This window comes from Camponotus vicinus, unplaced genomic scaffold (assembly GCF_025532165.1).
Source record: "Camponotus vicinus isolate PSW18456_S1 unplaced genomic scaffold, iyCamVici1.0 SCAF_3, whole genome shotgun sequence".
NCBI classification, from domain to species: Eukaryota; Metazoa; Arthropoda; class Insecta; order Hymenoptera; family Formicidae; genus Camponotus; species Camponotus vicinus.
In genome coordinates this window covers 24,989,300-25,007,843 of record NW_028141967.1, presented here as the reverse complement: position 1 = coordinate 25,007,843, position 18,544 = coordinate 24,989,300, and the positions used below count along the sequence as shown (strand labels likewise).

The 18,544-nt window shown below is 41.9% G+C and overlaps 1 protein-coding gene across 1 annotated transcript; it reads left to right on the top strand.

Annotated features, from left to right (window-relative positions):
* The first annotated feature begins 100 nt into the window (after positions 1-100).
* LOC145967923 (serine/threonine-protein kinase PLK1) lies at positions 101-15,628 on the top strand. Its single transcript, XM_083093017.1, has 8 exons — positions 101-1,945; positions 11,086-11,190; positions 11,267-11,383; positions 12,851-13,065; positions 13,425-13,857; positions 13,940-14,409; positions 14,519-14,652; positions 14,901-15,628. The coding sequence occupies exons 1-8, from the start codon at positions 1,199-1,201 to the stop codon at positions 15,242-15,244; spliced, it is 2,565 nt and encodes an 854-aa protein (XP_082949143.1). The 5' UTR covers positions 101-1,198; the 3' UTR covers positions 15,245-15,628.
* The last annotated feature ends 2,916 nt before the right edge of the window (positions 15,629-18,544 follow it).

The following is an 18,544-nucleotide window of genomic DNA, read 5'->3' as shown; positions in this document are numbered from 1 at the left end:
TTCCACGAGCTTTTCCTCAATACAATCGTACGTCCCTGGCATCGCGCATGGTGGGGGCAAAAGAAGCGGAGACAGAGTGTGTCGGTCGTTGGGTCGGCGCGGCGGCGAACAGTGGCGAGCGGACTCGTACACCAGCCACGGGTCGAGCTTTCGCAAGCGTCGTGAAGAAGCTCGTGTCGTCGAGGAGCTCACACACCAAATCAGAGAAACTTGCATCCCGAAAAAGTTATCCGCGTCTACGCAAAAGGGTTCATCGTCACGTTGCTGAACAGCTCCCGGAAGAACAGAAAAACTCACAAAGGATCTCTCGTAATCATACAAGATCATCTCTTGTGAAGCAGTTAGCTTCGCGAAAAAACACGTTTCCTAGTGCAACATCGGCTCGATAGCACACGATTAGCGTAGCATCCGAAAGGGTGGATGCGAGCTATCGAGCGGTATATTCCCAGTGAGATACACGTGCAGTCGCCGGGAGAATAGGACGCCCTATCTTGCTCCAAAAGTAAATTTTAGTAATGTGTCAATTTTAATAGTAACATTGATCCTGGAGAAGTGACAGAGGGTCGATCGGAATTGACAAGAGCGAGAAATAAGTTTCACGAATCGTTTGACAGGATTGCGTGTCATTGTTGTCTCACGATATTACGTGTATCCGCTGTCGCGCGGATGCTGGTTACGATGACGTCAATATTCTCTTTCCTCGAAGGTCTTATATCCCGCGCAGGAATCATCAATATCGTCCCGATCGTCACTCGGTGCGCGAGACGCGAACGCGTGTAAAAACAAGGACAGAGCGAGCACAAGTTTCTTAATCATCTTGCTGCAATTGAATCTGAGGCGGATATGATGCTGGACACGTGTGTCAGCTCGGCGCGTCGGCGTCGAGACGACGATGACGTCTGAAGAAACTCGGAGCCACTCTATAGTCGTTTATGTCTTATCGATCTAGAATGACAATACTAAATACATCCTCGTATGCGAGATCTCACGACTGTAGCCAAGGAAGCTTAAAATTGTCCGCAATCGACGTTCCGTCAAGTCAGATATGACAATTCCAAAAGTGCAACATATCGAGATATAAATTATTTTCGCCAAATTTTCAGATTGTGATCGAATCGATGACGAGTTCGAGGCAATTCGCACGAATTGTACGGAGCGAAATACAATAGACACGGTAACTCTGTGAGATTTCGTCGAGATGCTACCGCCGAGTGTGATGGACGTGCAGGACGCTACGCCGCGCGATGTGGCGATGAACAGTCGCGGTCTGCTGTCGGAGCCAATGTGCGGCGCCGAGCTGCGTCCCATCGAGGCGACGACGTGTTATGTCGCGAGATGCCGCGAGGAGTTTGACGAGACTATCCGCACCGTCTCGGAGCCGGAATGCTCGAAGCGGAGGATCGACTCGGCCGGTACCGGCAGCACCAGGTCCGTGCCGGATGCCCGATCGCGTCAGGGCTTCTCCAAGGGCTCCGCCTCTTTGCAGAGCCTGGTTCGTCGAAGAAGCCGGAGGCATGGCGGCTCGTCCCTACCTTCGGAGATCGAGCTATCCTCGAGGCAGGCCGTCTACCCTGCCGTCCCATCGGACATGGGCAGCACGGCAGTCTTCCGGAACGATGAGGAGGTGCAAACCGCGACGCCGACGTCGACGCTCGTCTACGCGACCTCGTCGGCGCAACCGTCGACCTCAAGGACCGACAATCAGACTCAGGACGTTTCCTCGGCCAGCAACGTGGCCACTACTACAGGCAGCAACGTCACGCCGACGACTAACGGCAGCCGCTTCGGCAACACGGCCGTCTCGCTGATAAGGACGACCAGCGTCGCGAAGCCGGGACCTTCCACGTCTTCCTCTTGGAACAATCCCACCGAGCAACAGGAGAGCGATTACGTAGTCGATCCCGTGCAGGGAAACGCTTATTACAAGGGGCAGTTTCTAGGAAAGGTACATGTGCAAATTTATTTAGATTAAATTATTTACTGCTTACAGTAAGCGAATACACAGACATTTTAAAAGTAGATACATATTTATAAATTTATACCATTCTCGATCCAGCAAAATACGTAAATGCACCTGTGTTGTTGACTCGCGTTGCAAATCGATCGCTTTGTCGAGGTCCCGTTTTTCGCGGCGTGGAATGGCATCCCACAACAACGTGGGAAACCAAGGGTTACAACTCGCTAAAGCTGTTGACCTTGTGCGTTTGATATCATTCCGCGTATTGGTCCACGTTATCGACACACGTCTCGTTTACGACATTCTTCAAAGCCTGTCACTTGATAATAAATCGGTAAGCCCGATTGACCGCGCCGGATATTCCTTATTGTTTCGCCAGCTGATTGCCGCCCACGTTGAAAAGACAAGTGCGTAAAGTCGAAGAAAAGAGAAGCCGATCGACGTGTGAAATCGATTGGCGAAGCAATTGTATATATGGGATAATATTTATAATTTATATTTATAATTTATATTTATAATTTATATTTATAATTTAACTTTGTGTAATTTTATGTTATAATTTATTGTTTTCTCTCGATGATTTGTCGCTTATTATCGATATTTTATTATTCCTTTTTATCGTAGACAAAACGCGCATCCTGACGATATAATGACGATGTAAATCATCGTTATGCAATTTTTCGCATGCGATTAAAGCCGCCTAATCGCGCGTACAGGAATTTACACCAGCGACTTAATTTTCGCACAGTCAGCTTGGGCCCGGTGCGCGCGTACTTCCTGAAATAATAAGCTGCATGCCGAGTAATGTGAGATGAGTCGCGATACCTGGCCATCGAATTAGCCATGGAATAAGGAAAATTGCGACAAGAATTTAACCACGAACGTTGATTTAGATTTTTTTTCCATTAAGGAGACATGGGTGCGCAGGTTTCCGCTTCCATGCATCAGACGGTGAGTCACACGACGCTTCATTTCGCGTACCGGGAATTCTGACGAGTTCCGGCGACTTCGGCGAAAGACGAAGATAATCCAGCAGAGAGAGACGCGATTCTGGGGTCGTGCTCGTTTTATCTGAAACGCCTAGATTAGGTATATACTTCCGTCGAGATAATCCCGTTCTCTCTTTTACGGATGCGTCTCGTGTTTGCCGAGATAAAACATGCCCGTCCAGACTTCCGACAAGAACGCGCGTACACTTTTCACGCTGGGTATTTCGGATTGTAAGTGGTTTTCTTTTTCTAAAGCGACAATTTCTCTCTCTGTGATGCGTTGTGACGCAACCGTGAGACTCTGATACAGAATGTAACAGGTTTTTTTCTTGAACTCGTATATATAACGCACGTAGCACAGTTCATATACGTGGATGGCATGAAGAATGAGGCATTTAAACTCGTCGGCTTTATATATCGACGACAACAAATTCCATCTCTCCCGAAGCAGAGATGCGCCCAGCCGAGTCGATGACTCTGCATCATGCATAATACATTGAGGGTACGCTAAGATCAACGACTTCCTCAAGGTCGAGTTTTCTAATCGTGGAGAGCCCCTTTATTTTAGTTTGCGAGAATAATTAATGAGATGATGATGATGATGATGATGATTAAGCGCGTCTCCTGGATCTGGAAGTATGCACAGTACTGACTGATTTGCGAGACGTCAGTTTTATATCGCCGGCAACAATGTAAGATTAATCTGAAACTCGCTAATAATTCTAATTGCACTCTAGTTAATGCGGACATTAGTAATTGTTGGTGATTGTCACGGATAATTATAGCCTTTATAAATTACTAGGTAGATACGGGATATGTTTATTTTAATGCATCTTCAATTAATCAAACGCTTTGTGGCCCAACAATAGAGCGCAATAACTATTATGCATTTTTTTAGAATATATCAGTTTTAATATTTCTGATTTATATTCAGATTTATTATTAACTGTATTGTGTTGATTGATCAATTATCGATACAATTTCGATAAATCTCGAGGAAAATGTAATTTCTTTCGATCATGGAAACTCGATGATGGTAAACGCGAGGTGCAAAGAAATCTAAAATTCACATGAGCGTAATCTTTCAACTCTATCAGCAATCGAAATTTATTATCCGCTGGCTAAATTTATTTCTTATTCGTAAGACGGTTATTTATTTTACCTTACAACTCGACTATACAGGGTGTCCCGAAACTAACGCTTGATATTTTAAAGGCAGATTCTCTGGCCAATTTAAAAACGATTTTTCCTCAGCGAAAATGTCGAGGGAGATCATTATTTTTTGCATATTCCCAATTTTTGTCATCATGTATCTTTCTAACTAAGCCTTAAATTAAAATTCTATTAAAGTGAACTCTACCTAAAATTAACTAAAGAATGTGACTTTATTAATATTTTATTCCCATAAGCCTTAGTTTGCGAAAAACCCTTTATTTTCAATCGTTTATAACTCGAAAACTATTAGTGCCGCGACATTTTCGCTGAGGAAAAATCGTTTTTAAATTGGCCAGAGAATCTGCCTTTAAAATATCAAGCGTTAGTTTCGGGACACCCTGTATAATAAACATCAACGAGTGTGTTTTATTACTACAAGCGTATTACTCGTGCTTACGGGAGATTCATTTCCTATTTCTAGAAGATGATTTCCGTGAAACAAGCGCTTCGAATCGTCTTTATGCTTACCAATTTTAGCGTGTATCTCACAATAGAAAGGTTTTTAAGAACGAGGGAAACAAAAGCGGGACGAATAAATTTTTGATTATTTTTCTGACGAAATGACTTTTTGATTAAAAAGATTATTGTGTGTTTCATATAAACACTATGTGTATATATATGTTTGTCGCAAAGCAGGAAGTCAAAGTATCTCATTATCATTAAACCGAATAAACTTGGTTCAGCCAACGTACTCGAGGCACTCCCAGAGGCAGTCTCGTTACGTCGATCTCGTTGCTCCGGATTTTATCCTTCTTTATTGGATCGATTTTTTCCCAACCTCGATTAATCTCACGATTTCTCGAGTCTCGCGATGCTTGATTTTACGCGATCGCGGAAAATACTAAGATTATCAGCGAGCGCACCGATGCGAATCGACCCGCGATCGATCCGGTCATTCATACAGGAAATATCTTTCTCGAGCTGATCGACTTGCGCTGATCCGTCAAGAAGAACTTTTCAACTCGACGCAAACAGAGATGTTCTTTCAGTCGTGACGTCGACGGTGCGTTCTTCACTGTCGAAGGATCATTTCGGAAGATGCAATCTCGCACTGTAAATCAAATGCTTACCATTCATCAGCTAGTACAGGAAATAATGCGACCGATCCAAACCTCGTTTCATTGCAACGTCAGAATGTCATTTCAAAGAATGTCATCGGGATGTGATCGTAAAATCATAACTCAAATGGACCGGTCATCGTTCGGCGATTCGAGATATCTGGCGTGTCCGCGAGATCACTTTCGTAAATGTCATTCGACAATGTAAATTGTAGCTTCGAAAGTACAAGTATTGTTATCGTTGATGTGGAAATATTTCACGTCCGCCCGATCTTGGCGAGATGCTGCGGCTCGCGCGCTCCATCGCCGCCGGCGGAGATAATTTCCGAGGATGCAGTCTCAGACTTGCGTTTGTATCCTCCTGCTCTCGAGAAAACCGGTCGTCGTTTCGTCATCCCGATTATTCGCACCCGGTCGCACGGGCGTTACCCCGCGCGCCGTATCTTATGTTAGAAATCGGGCTTTCCCCGTTATGCTGTGCGCGCCTGATGCTTTATCAAAACTCACCTCTGATATTTCCGTATTCCGAAGCTCCCGCTTCGACGCTATCTCAATTTATTATTCGCAACCGGTTGTCGGTTTCTACATTTGCACTTTAGGGCCCAGCTATGTAGTTGTTGATCCGTGCGGTCGCCGCGTCGCAACAAGCATGCGGGTAGCTCCGAAGAGAGCTTCGCGAACGATATATAATAATCCCTTATACATTATCAATATACATTTTTTATTTTATCATTATTACAATTAATGTATTACATTATTTTATATTTTTACAATTAATGAAGAATCTGATACGATATTATTTATATAAGTAGAATAAATTAGAAATAGAAGTATAATCGCGATGGCACCATCTGTCAATGTCGAGCAACTGGGAGGCGTTGGCCGAATAGATACGCCGCATATGCCATTATTGTATGCAATTTCTTTCGAATGAAGGTGCGAATGCTCTTTATTGTACAGTATTGTTATCTGGATTATTCACGACCGGTTACCGGCCTCTCTCTTGCTCGTGCACTTTGCAGAGAAAGAGCTGCTTATGTGCGGCAACTTATCTACACCGTTCTACTCGTGCTACGAATATCTCTTCGCCCTCTTCATCGCGCAGGTTCATTCGCGATTTGTCTCTCGTTTCATTCTTCGCAAACAATGTTAACCCCCCCGAGCGACGAAAAACTTACGCGTCCAGTTTTCGATCTTAAACGCGCCGATAGCGACGGACACATTATATTATACGTGCTAAAATATTTCCTCGACAGCGATACTTATCAAGTCCCCGAAGCAAAGGAAATCAGATTCTTCTTCCGATCCTTTGATATTTTTTATAAAATGAAAGGAATCTTTGACTCTCTCTTTACGGCCAAAAGTCTCTCTAGTCCAACGACAACCTTGACAGACGCATGGTTTAGTTTTTTGCGGCGACAAGCCGCTTTATTCGTCGTCGGATCGTGAGAAAAAGAACGACCGACAATTTTTTCACTCGCTCTTCGCGAAATCCTCGAACCTTGAAGAATGCATCCGCAAGAGCCCGCGAAATGACGACGATCGTGACAGAACATGGAATACGCATTATAATTCCACCGCTTGTCTACGCGTTTAGTTTTCTAAAGCACGCATATCACACGCGTGTCCCTAATAGGCACGCAGCGCGCGCCCTTCGCGAGTCAATGACATCTCGCCCGGCTTTCACTGATTGGCTCGCGGTGTTGCGTGTCTGGTGCACCACCGTGAGGATGAGCTCAACGGATGGGTCTCTCTCCATCCTGGTCTTTCCGGATCGCGTCTCCCTTTTTCAGACCTTCGCGAGATCGTTCGCCGGTGCAAGGTAGCGTATAACGCGCGATTTTGTCATCGACGTGAATAAAATCTGGATTTAAAGCAATTTTCATTAAAAATAAATTAATCGTATTAAATTCTTTTGCTCTCACTACAAGCAATAAATAGTCGTAATACAATTTTTTGCGCAATACGATTTTTATGCATATAAAAAGGGGATGGTAAAAGAATGAAGGATATGCATACGCATTGTCATATGAGCTGTCCTCCGTTTATAAAAATGCCTATCGAAAATCAATCTTGCGTGGTCGCCACTTTTTATTTATATCACGCTGCATCTGTTACACTTAATTGCGCAATGTATTATAACGAGTAAAGCTAATTACACTCGTAGAGATGCAAGAGATGTAAGGTCACTGTTGACGCAATGTTGTTGCTCATTTCGGCCACTCGCAGATGAAATTGCTAGTTTCTCTCAAATTTCAACGTTGCTTTCATCGCAACTTTTGTCGGAGAAAATGAAATCGATAAGGTTCATCTCTTAAATGGAGCATATCATTTGTTAATATTTACTCCCCAAAAAAACCGTCTGACCCCAAATCGCAATATGAAACGCGCGATTGATGTCAATATCTGATCGATCGTTAAATAAATCGTGATATCTTACTGCGCACTATTTGACAGGAGATATGTACAGAATATCTCAAAGATACACAGTCTTGTTAAACTGCATGCGTTCGAATTTTTTTCGCGTAGATATCTGAAAGAACTAAATCAATTTTATTCCGGAGCGATTTATAAGCTATCGCTAAATTTTTTGTACAACCGTCAGATATCACAATCGTCGAGAAACACATGATCAGCGTATTACGACGTTATCGACACGATTTATTTTGCCATTTTTGCGATCTTATTTTGCACGATACGGACCTTTATTTAATTGCTCGAATCTATGAAAGCATTGGAAATAGTGAGAAAGATGATGAAACTCTACGAATCAGCCAGATCTACTTCACCCTCCCGACCTTTAACTTTTGAAATTTATTACGATCGATACGAGTAACCTTGGCAAGTTTCCTCGGGATTCTCAATTTAACGAGAGGATTTATAGAATACACAAATCCCCATCGTTCGCACGTGTGCCTTGAAAACTTTTTCTACCTACCTACGTCCAACACAACAAGTATTCTCGCACAAAACATCGGGGTTTCGCAGGTCGAGCAGAACGGTATTTCTCTACCCCGGTTTTTCTCCCGCTTTTCCACGGGAGAGTATTTCCTGCGATAAAAACGATGAAACGCTTTTCATATCCAACTCGCGTTTCCCAAGCTTACCGATAACCAGAATTATCTACTACTGTACAGATAAGAAGATGTACATTTTATTTTATTGCCCAAATAACAATTAAACAAACTATCTCCTTTTAATTTTGATTATTTCGCTTGTAGGCTTTGGAAACGATTTAATTCCTCAGGTGTCATTACGAGCGACCGAGTTGAATCGACTCACTCAGAATTGAATTTTGTTTGATCGATAGACGCTCTTAGCATTTCGTACGCGAGTGCATTTTTCTTTGCCCCTGATTATCTCATTACTACAACAAGTTAAAGCAAGCCGTTTTAGAAACCTAGTTTCGCAAAACAAGCTTAATTTTCTCGAATTAACTTCTACTTTATCTTGTAAAATAAGAACGCGTCTGACGTAACTTTTATTAAAGTTACATTTTATCTCATTAAGGGAACTATTATAGTCGCGCGTCATAATAAGAGGACATCGTCGGAGAAGAGATTCGCGGGGCACAAGTTCCTGCGTGCTCTCTCTGTCTCTCTTAATTGAAAAACATAAAATTTCTTTTCCAGTTTTATCGTTATCGCGGGAAAACGACGCATCCCGGACTTTCACGGTCTAGTAATCTCTTTGCGACGATAACAATCGTGTTACTGGGCACGACTGTAACGTGCCGAGTATATTCCCAGCACGGAGAGTGAAACGAATCGATCGACGGCGAACAAGACTGCCGCTGCTGCGGTTGATAAGCCGGAAAGATTAATAAAAGGTCAGGGCCTCGTTAAGAGTAGCGGGAAAAGGATGGGAGCGCGCGTTTCCCAAATTTAGATACGCAAATGAACACGCGCGCCTAGTGTCTGTTATACCGTAAACGCTCTCGTTGGCTTGAAATTTATTCCCCTTCTCGCTTAATTAGCAAAGAAAGCTCGCTCCATTCTTCCATAAACGTTCCTCGCACGAGAGAAATGAAATCGCGCGCGAACGAAGCGAGAGTCGGTGCACGAGGACGAGCGGTCGTCCTCTCGGAATCCTCGACGGGAAATTCCGCGACAGACGGCACCGAGTCTCGTTGAAAATTGCGCACGCCATTATTATGTCCGATTGCAAGAAGTGAATGGCGCGTGAATGGGATTATTTCTCTGGAATCGAATCGATGACGCACTGCGTGCATGCCGTGCGAAAACCGGTCGGCTCGGCTCGGCTGGGCTCGCTCGTTTTCTCTGCCGCGCGCTCGGAAACAGCGGCGTCGAGGAGCGGCCCGAGGGCCCGTTTCGGCGACCCCGAGACGGCCAATGAGACTCGGACTAAACGGACGCGGCTCTTGACGAGTCGACCGGCGGGGAAATCAAGCCGAGTTAACGGATCGCCGTCCTTCTCCGCTCACGCGAAGCGAACGTCAGCTCCCTCGACGCGGCGTATCGGGAAAATGACGTTCGCATATTAATCATTATCTCCCGAGCCCGCAGCTCTTGATTAATTATTTGTAATTCATGATTCGCGAGCGCGCCATGAATATTTAACGGAAAGCTAAAGAAGGCGATTACTCAAGTCGGCCGTTCGCGTACCTCTCTGACCGAACGGAGGGATCTCGACAGCTCGACGTGTTCGTTTGCGAGAGCATTGTAAAAGAAAGAAAAGGGAAAGACTCTCGATTACGTAGCGAAAAGAATGCTGACGAGGAGGGGGGGGGGGTTCTTCATCCCGCGTTGATTTCGATGAAAATGCACGCGTATCGCGAGCAATCCGGCCCGGATGAGGAGAGCGAACGCGAACCGGGAACAAGGCTCGATGAGATTTTTGTCAACAGTCCATTTAACCGCACGCGTGCACACAAAGCGCGTGCACGCGCGCAGGAATGTATTTTTAGTCATCGCCAGCGGTATTTAAAAATAAACGAAACGCTTCGCCATATAACCGTATTCCGGTTGGGTTGCGTACGGTATGGTCTCTCTCTCGTTGCACACCCGGCGAGGACGAAGAAACGAGGGATAACGCTCGCGATAGCTGGTTGGGACTTGTCGAGCGGAATAGCTCGGCATTTAAAGCTTATATGCTTGTATGTATATATTTATAACTGCATGACATATTAATGTCGCGATAGGTTTCGCGTTTTCGTAATGACATCGAAATATTTTTAGGCGAGTTTTGGCTGGTGGCCCATCAAACATGCCTTTTTCATCGCGCGAAAACGATTGCGATCGCGAGGTACTTGTTGTCATTCGTTTAGCGAAGGAACCTCTTCGGAAAATGATGCTGATTTTCTAATTTGTCGGCGAAAGAGAGAAAGTTAATTTCTTATTTAAATCGCTACAAGATTAAAAATCTTATTTATAATAGATTATATACGTTTTTTTTCTTCATAATTATATATGTTTTTTTCATATTATTTCGCGATTGTACTTTTATACCGTATTACAATATATTCGTTATTTATATCTTTATAAAAGTTAAAAGTCGCACAAAGAGGGATCCCATAAAAAGAAATTTATTTCACTTTCTTCTCCTTTCTTCCTTGGACTGCGGTGAGACGATAAACGATAATTTTAGATTACTTGAAGATCGAATGCGGTCGCGGAGAAAACCTTTCACTTAGTCATTGACGGATGATCGAGGAGAAATTCTTAAGATCTAGTTTGGGATTTCTAGGACTCGGAAGGAGGGGACTCGTGCCTTTTATCGTCCTTCGAAGATGGATCACGTTATTTCGCTTACAACGAGATTTTCACGGGAACCTTTATCGCAACTATCTTTAGCTATTTCTGCCAAATTTCTGTCCATTAGCAACGGTTCATTTCTCGCTTTTCAGGGTGGCTTTGCGAGAGTCTACCTAATGACTGACGTCAGTAACGGAAATCAATACGCGTGCAAGATTATTCCGAAGAATCGGATGCAAAAGATCCACATGCAAAAGGTATTTATTAAAAAAGTGCGCATCTATTTCTATATTTTTAGCATTTCGCTGAATAACATATTTACTTTGTTCGTAGATCGCGCGTGAGATCATGATCCACAAAGAGCTGAATCACGTCAACGTCGTCCAGATGCATCACTACTTCGAGGACAATCTTAACGTGTACATGCTTCTAGAAGCCTGTCCACGAAAGGTATCGTATATATACAAAATGCATCTGTTACCTTGCTAACGTTTATTATTTCTTACCGCGTATTTATAAGAAGAAATTTCGCAACTCCACTCTTCTACTTTTATGATAATATCTTGGTGCCAATGCCATCATACATATTTTATAAATTATTTAAACCGTCGATTCTCGGAGCGATAATAAGTAACGTCATCTTGTTAGTTTATTTTTGTCGCGTCTAATATGTAGTTGTATGATTTTTAACAGCCTTGTCCGTCATTTCTCCGCAAGTCTCGCTTTTAAAGTCCAACCTATCTCTACCACGGCATGCAACACCTGCAACGACTTGAATCGTTGTGTCGGAATCATTGTGCACGCCGTAACCGAGAAACAATTATAGGTGCCCGACTGCAAACGACCGCGATCAGTAACGGCCGCGTATTTTCACCCTGGCGCGCCGGAAAGAGAGCGGCACTTGCACTCTTCATGGCTGATCTGCCGACCTGTTTGTACCGTTAGGATGCGACGAAGCATCGACTAATCGCCTGATTATCCTCGCTCTCCTGCTCGATCGTTTTCGCGACTCCCATTTCCGTCCATTTCTTACTTGATTGACGGTTCAAGTCACGAAAAAAATCTCTATCTTGTCAAAAATTCTTTAGAGACATAAATGTAAAGTGTGCCTGTAGCGAAAAAGGTGAAATAATGTGCGATAAGAAAAACGCTGAAAGCTAAAGAGACCCATGACTTTGATAGTAAAAGAATATTAAAAGATCCACGTCTTGTATCACGTAAAACCGTTTAATGGGTAATGGGTTCGCGTAAATAATCTCGGAAAATCATTTCGTTTCGCTGAACATGACAGCGTGAATAAATAACTTTGGCGGATATTTAACGAAATTTTTCCCCGGGAATAAATTTTTTCCGCAACGTGACTTTTTTCGACAATTTACTAAAAACGAGAGACGAAAAAATACAATTTTTTAAAGTATTTTTTTAAGTTTTTTATGGAGTCGCAATACCTGCAACGGATAAAGATAAGATTCCTTTAAAATGAAACAGAATTATATCTTGCAAAAGAAAAAAAAAAATGCGAGCCGATTCCTTTGAAGTGATGATACACGTGCATTCCGCTTCAGGATACAGCGTCTTCCTGCCAGGAAATGCTTTCTTGCGATTGTTTGCCCTCATCTTACATAGGTGAATTTTAAACGGGGTTTCCTGTAATATAAAATTTCTTTTGTGGAAGTTTTGCTGTACAGGTTTCATAATGCTACATTTATGACTCGTTGCAGCATCCGCAAAGATCATCATAGATTGTAAATGCAAAAAAAATATATAAACCAAAATACATATAAAAAATCAGCTTGTAATCCTCCAGCTACGCGATTTATCGCGTCATTTAGACTTTCTGCACGTCACTAATGCGTGAAGCGACATAAGTTTCTAGGATAAATAAAAATATCTATTCCCTTTCTTCTTCTTCATCAGAGCTTGATGCACGTGCTGAAGTACCGTGGCAAAGTCACAGAACCGGAAGCGCGTTACTACATGAAGCAAATGGTGACCGGCGTTGCGTACATCCACTCTCAGAAAGTCGTTCACCGGGATCTGAAGCCGGGCAACATGTTCCTGTCGGATCGGATGATCGTCAAGATCGGCGACTTCGGACTAGCGACCAGACCCGATGGTCAACGTAGACGAGTGTAAGATCCACTTTGGTTTACGATACGATTAAATATGTTTTTAAAAATTTATTTCTTCATATCATTTATAAATTTATATTTTATATATTAAGTAAAATTTATAAAAAAACTTACAAGTGCAAGAATGAAGAAAGATATAAATGAATAGAATATTTTACAGTCTTTTTTCTCGTTTTTACTATATCGGTGTCTTAGTTATTCTTTGTCGACAAAAATATACAAACGGAACATTGAGGTCTTCTCCCTTTTCTCCTCTTTTTCCGACACCCTAACGATTGTTACAGACTAACGGATGTACTCGTCTAAACATAGCATCAAACGAAATATCGTAGCATGTAGGCGATCGTTTGTATTTGCAGGACAATATGTGGCACGCCAAACTACATAGCGCCGGAAGTGTTGTACAAGCAGGCATACAGCTACGAGGCGGATGTTTGGGCATTGGGCTGCATATTGTATGCCCTGCTGGTGGGCCAACCACCCTTCGACACGGCCACGCTCAAAGAGACCTACGCGAGGATCTGCAACAATCATTATCGCGAAGTAGATGACAGTATCGCGAGCAGAAGCGGCCAGGACTTAATCAGGTGGCTACTGCAATCCAATCCCGAGCTACGACCGAGTCTGGAAAGAGTGAAGGAACATGCCTATCTCACGAAAGAATATGTGCCGGTGTCGTTGCCGCATACTTGCTGTTACCAGATGCCACCAGCATCAATCATCGAGCCGCCCTCGTCACCGTCTTCGGTATCCACGGTCGCCAGGAATCAGCAGGAAGCTAGCAAGTTGCAGGTGAGGGACCCCGGAATGACTTGCCTGGAAGTTATCATCTTCAAGTCTGGCTGGCAAGTATTTCCGAAACACGAAATTTCAGATGTGGCAGCAGAGTATCGTTCATCCCGACGCGGCGTCGCCGCGTTATCAACATCAACAGCAGCCTATTCAAGCACAACAGCAAACGCAACAGCAGCCGCAATTGAATCTGCTGAATCGTTCGCAGAAGAGCCTGCAGAAAGAGTCCAAGGTTTCGAGCTGGCTGGTCAGAAAATTACCCAAGCTGCCGCGATTCCGACAGCGACTCAGCAGCGTATTATGTCCGGATCACAAGAAGACTGGCCTCGTTGCGCAAAGTGTGCAGATGCATCGCGCTCTAGAGATATGCGTAACAGAGATGAAACGAAACAACGCGTGCAATCCGCCGATCGTGGAGGACATCGTGCCGCTTTTCGTCACCAAGTGGATCGATTATTCAAACAAGTACGGGCTGGGCTTCCAGCTCTCCGACAGGTCAGTCGGCGTTCTCTTCAACGACAACACGAAGATCAGTTACACTCACGATAGAAGGTGACTATTTTTACGATAGTAAAAAGTCGAACCATACAACTTTCCTTGATATAAGATTACGATCGTGTGAATTCCGTATTAAAATAAATTTTTTATAATTGTATTGCAGAAGAGTGGAATACATGACGACCGACGATGAGATGACGCGATATCACAGAGAAAGGGACGTGCCGGTGCCGTTGCAAAAGAAGCTCGAGTTACTCCGTCATTTTACTGAATATATGGATGATTTCTTGACAGAAGGTGATCTATCAATTTTTTTTAATTCGTTGTGTATTATATTTTATTGTGGAACTTTAATTTTTTTTCTTTAAAAAACATCTCATCTCTCTCCACGAAGCCCGATCATGGCTCGAGTATTTTACTTCCCAAAAGTGTAAAAACAACAATGGGAACGTGACGTAAACTACTTGGGTCATTATAGCGGCGCGGCCTAAGGCTTAACGAGCAATATATTAACGTAACCGTGCGTGCTAATGTGTGCCATTTAGGTGGTGAGCTGAAAAAATATCGCGCACCACCAAGACAGTCGAAAAATGCTTGCGTGCCGCGAATGAGAAGGTGGCTGCGTACGGACAAGGCCATCGTGATGGAGCTAACGGTACCTCTCCTGCAAGTAAACTTCTTCGTGGACCATACGAAGATGGTGGTGTCGCAAGAGACCGCGGGTAGGGGCTACCTGATCACTTATATCGACACCGGCCGTCGCGCATCCTCCTATTGGCTAAACGACCTGCGTGACCTCGGCTGCACCGCGGATCTCTATGAGCGTCTCTACTACGTCTGCAAGGTGACGCGCGAATTTGCCGAACTGGACAATAATACGATCGCTTGACGATTGCCGCGATAATTCTTTTAAAATTTGTCGAGGGGCAATCAGACGCAATGAGAGATTTAATTCTTATCCGGAAAATTTTTTTCATTTTAATAAAGCAGCAATCGAATATTATACAGGGTTTAGCAAAAGTGTGGAAACCCCTTAATATTTCGAAAAATACGCATTTAAAAAAAAAATGTTTCATACAAAAGTTATAGGGTTTTATGTGGCGCATTACACAGCAACATTATTATGACCTCGAATAGCGTTGTCAAGGTTATGTGAAGGTCACCTCCAACTTTTTAAATGGGACACCCTATATGCTTTTGCATATTCTTGTAGCTTATCTCGAGAGCTTTCCAAAACACTATAATTAAGTTAGTTTTCATTAAGTGCTTTCCGAGTTATGAGGCTTGAAATCATTTCTTAATTTTACATAAACCGTAAAATATCTTGTAAAATATTCATTTTTCGATTATCTTACCTTAATACTTTTATGTACAAAATAATGAGAGGAATCAATTGGTATAAAGAAAACACATAATTGTTTCGAAAAAAAAAAAATGTTATTGTTAATTGCAAATTACATTTTTTCTTTCGAAACAATTATGTGTTTTCTTTACACCAATTGATTCCTCTTATTATTTTGTACATAAAAGTATTAAGGTAAGATAATCGAAAAATGAATATTTTACAAGATATTTTATGGTTTATGTAAAATTAAGAAATGATTTCAAGCCTCATAACTCGGAAAGTACTTAATGAAAACTAACTTAATTATAGTGTTTTGGAAAGCTCTCGAGATAAGCTACAAGAATATGCAAAAGCATATAGGGTGTCCCATTTAAAAAGTTGGAGGTGACCTTCACATAACCTTGACAACGCTATTCGAGGTCATAATAATGTTGCTGTGTAATGCGCCACATAAAACCCTATAATTTTTGTATGAAACATTTTTTTTTTAAATGCGTATTTTTCGAAATATTCAGGGGTTTCCACACTTTTGCTAAACTCTGTATATAGCGGCCATAATAATTCCCAAAAAGTTGAAAATTATTAATTACTATAGTATAAATCATAACTGTTACAATGAGAAATAAAAATATCCGGATCTCAGTTACCAGGATAAAGGTTAAAGAAATAGCGATGCAAGTACATCACGATATGTACCGTTACGCGCATTTTTTAAGACGAGAGAGGAGGGAGGTCGTAAATAAGAATGTCACGCGTGTAGGTTCGCGGAAGGTGTGTCATGCGAAAGACTGTGGTGCGTGTGCTTCCGTTAATTTATGAACCTGTATATTGTTTCCACAAAACCAGAATTGCTTGCCGAAATGGATGCTTGCAAAGTTGCAATCTTGTCTGGACAAGAGTTAATTCTCTCATGTAAAGTGAAGACTAGTTAAATTAATAAGTAACCGCTCGATCACACAGACTGCCATCGCCGGTATGATGATGTTCCCTGAATTCAGGTAAACTACATATAATACTATATCGTTCCTCTCTCGATATTATATATTACGAAAACAAAATACACTTGAAATTCCGAAAGCTATGCACTATTTTTACGCACAGTGGCATTTTTACGCAGATCTCTTCTCATTCTATTTCTCTTATATGAAAATAATTAAATAAATATGCAAAATCGAGATTAATGTGATATAAATATCATAACTAATTGCGAAATATTTGGTGACACTTTTCATCATAATGAAATATAAAACAGTCGCAACTATGAGAGTGTCAACTATATTACTACCTCTGTTAAATAGATAGCATAGGTAGCTCTTAGAATATTTATTTTTCATGACGTGGATCTCCCTAGTTCAGTGCCTATGTCGAATAAGTAATTGACATTTGGTAGATTAGTCTCTTGTTCGGGTAAATCGAATATAATTTTACTCGATATTGTGTCACGTGGCATCTAGTATCGTTCGGAATGATAAAAATTTTTCCACGTACAAAACTCTTCTTCCAATATAAAAAGCACGTGTTATATAAAAATCTAAAAACTCCGTTTTATGATTTATCATGCTAAGACACCGTGTTGCCTGTATTAAATTGCGTGAGAAAGTTGGACGTTTGAATATTTGAAGGCAAGCGATATCTTTACAATCAATCATCATAAGAGTCTGAAAAATGTTTATATGTATATTTTCTTTTGTTTCGAGACATATTTTGGATTATCGGATTTTGAAAAATTATTTTCGCGATCGTTATTGCCAAATATAGATCTAACGTGCGATAATTGTGTGTGCATTGCAAAAATTGAGAGAGACAGAGAGAGGATTGTCAACAAGATTAAAGTCCGAGAGTAACATTTCTATATAGAGTCTGCTGCATTATTTTTTAAAAGCAGATTTTGTTCACAAATTTGAAGTCGAATTTTTTAATTTCGTATAGCATTATGCGTGTGTATAGTAAGAAGGAATCTCCCATACGTATGGGATATTTCGATATTGTTTGTCATCGAGTACTTAAAACCAACACAAAATACATCTTGCCGTGTATGTGTATGTGTGTGTATATGTGTGGGTGTTACTCGGTGCGAGGATACGAAAAAAAAGCCTCGGAAAATTCTTAGCAAATCCTAGTCACGTTTCTTTTTTCACTTTTCTAGTTTTAAGACGAGCGACAAGTGTCACTGCCATCGTTGTTACGCCGTGGTAACGCGTTGCTGCTGTATCCAGGCTGTTACGTTTAATAGTTAATACACGCTATTTATATATTAGTTTCGCGTACGCTTGTTGAAAGTTTATTGTCGCTGGTAGACGGAAGTCTGTGGAAATTTCTCGCAACCTTCTTGAGCAGATAGGGTGTGTCCAGCTTAGAAGTTTCATCTTCACGGACGTTGACACTTAATTTTTTTACCGTGCATCTCAAACTAATTAGGTGAATACATCGTAAAGCCGCTATACAAACTAATTATTAATCATTGTGACGCTCCCAGCCATATATGCTCGATGAAATTTCCAAATGACATTGTCATGTTCTCTTGTATCGCCCACGCGCGTGATGTCGAAGAAATTTCTGAGCGACGCGATTGATCGCGATTTTTTATCGTATGCATTTTTCTGGCGCGGTGCACGCAACGCGTCCCGCCTAAATTGTTTTCTTCCTGTTATCGTGTATATTAATATACCACTATTAGTGTTATTACTAGCTACTTAGATTATCATTGTTATTATTATACAAATATTAATATTATTTTATTAGCGATTATATCATGCTATTGCGCTATTGTTCGCTATCGACTATGCGTCACGACAGCAGCAATTTTATCTTTAGCACAATTAATTATTAATTATTTACTAGTAA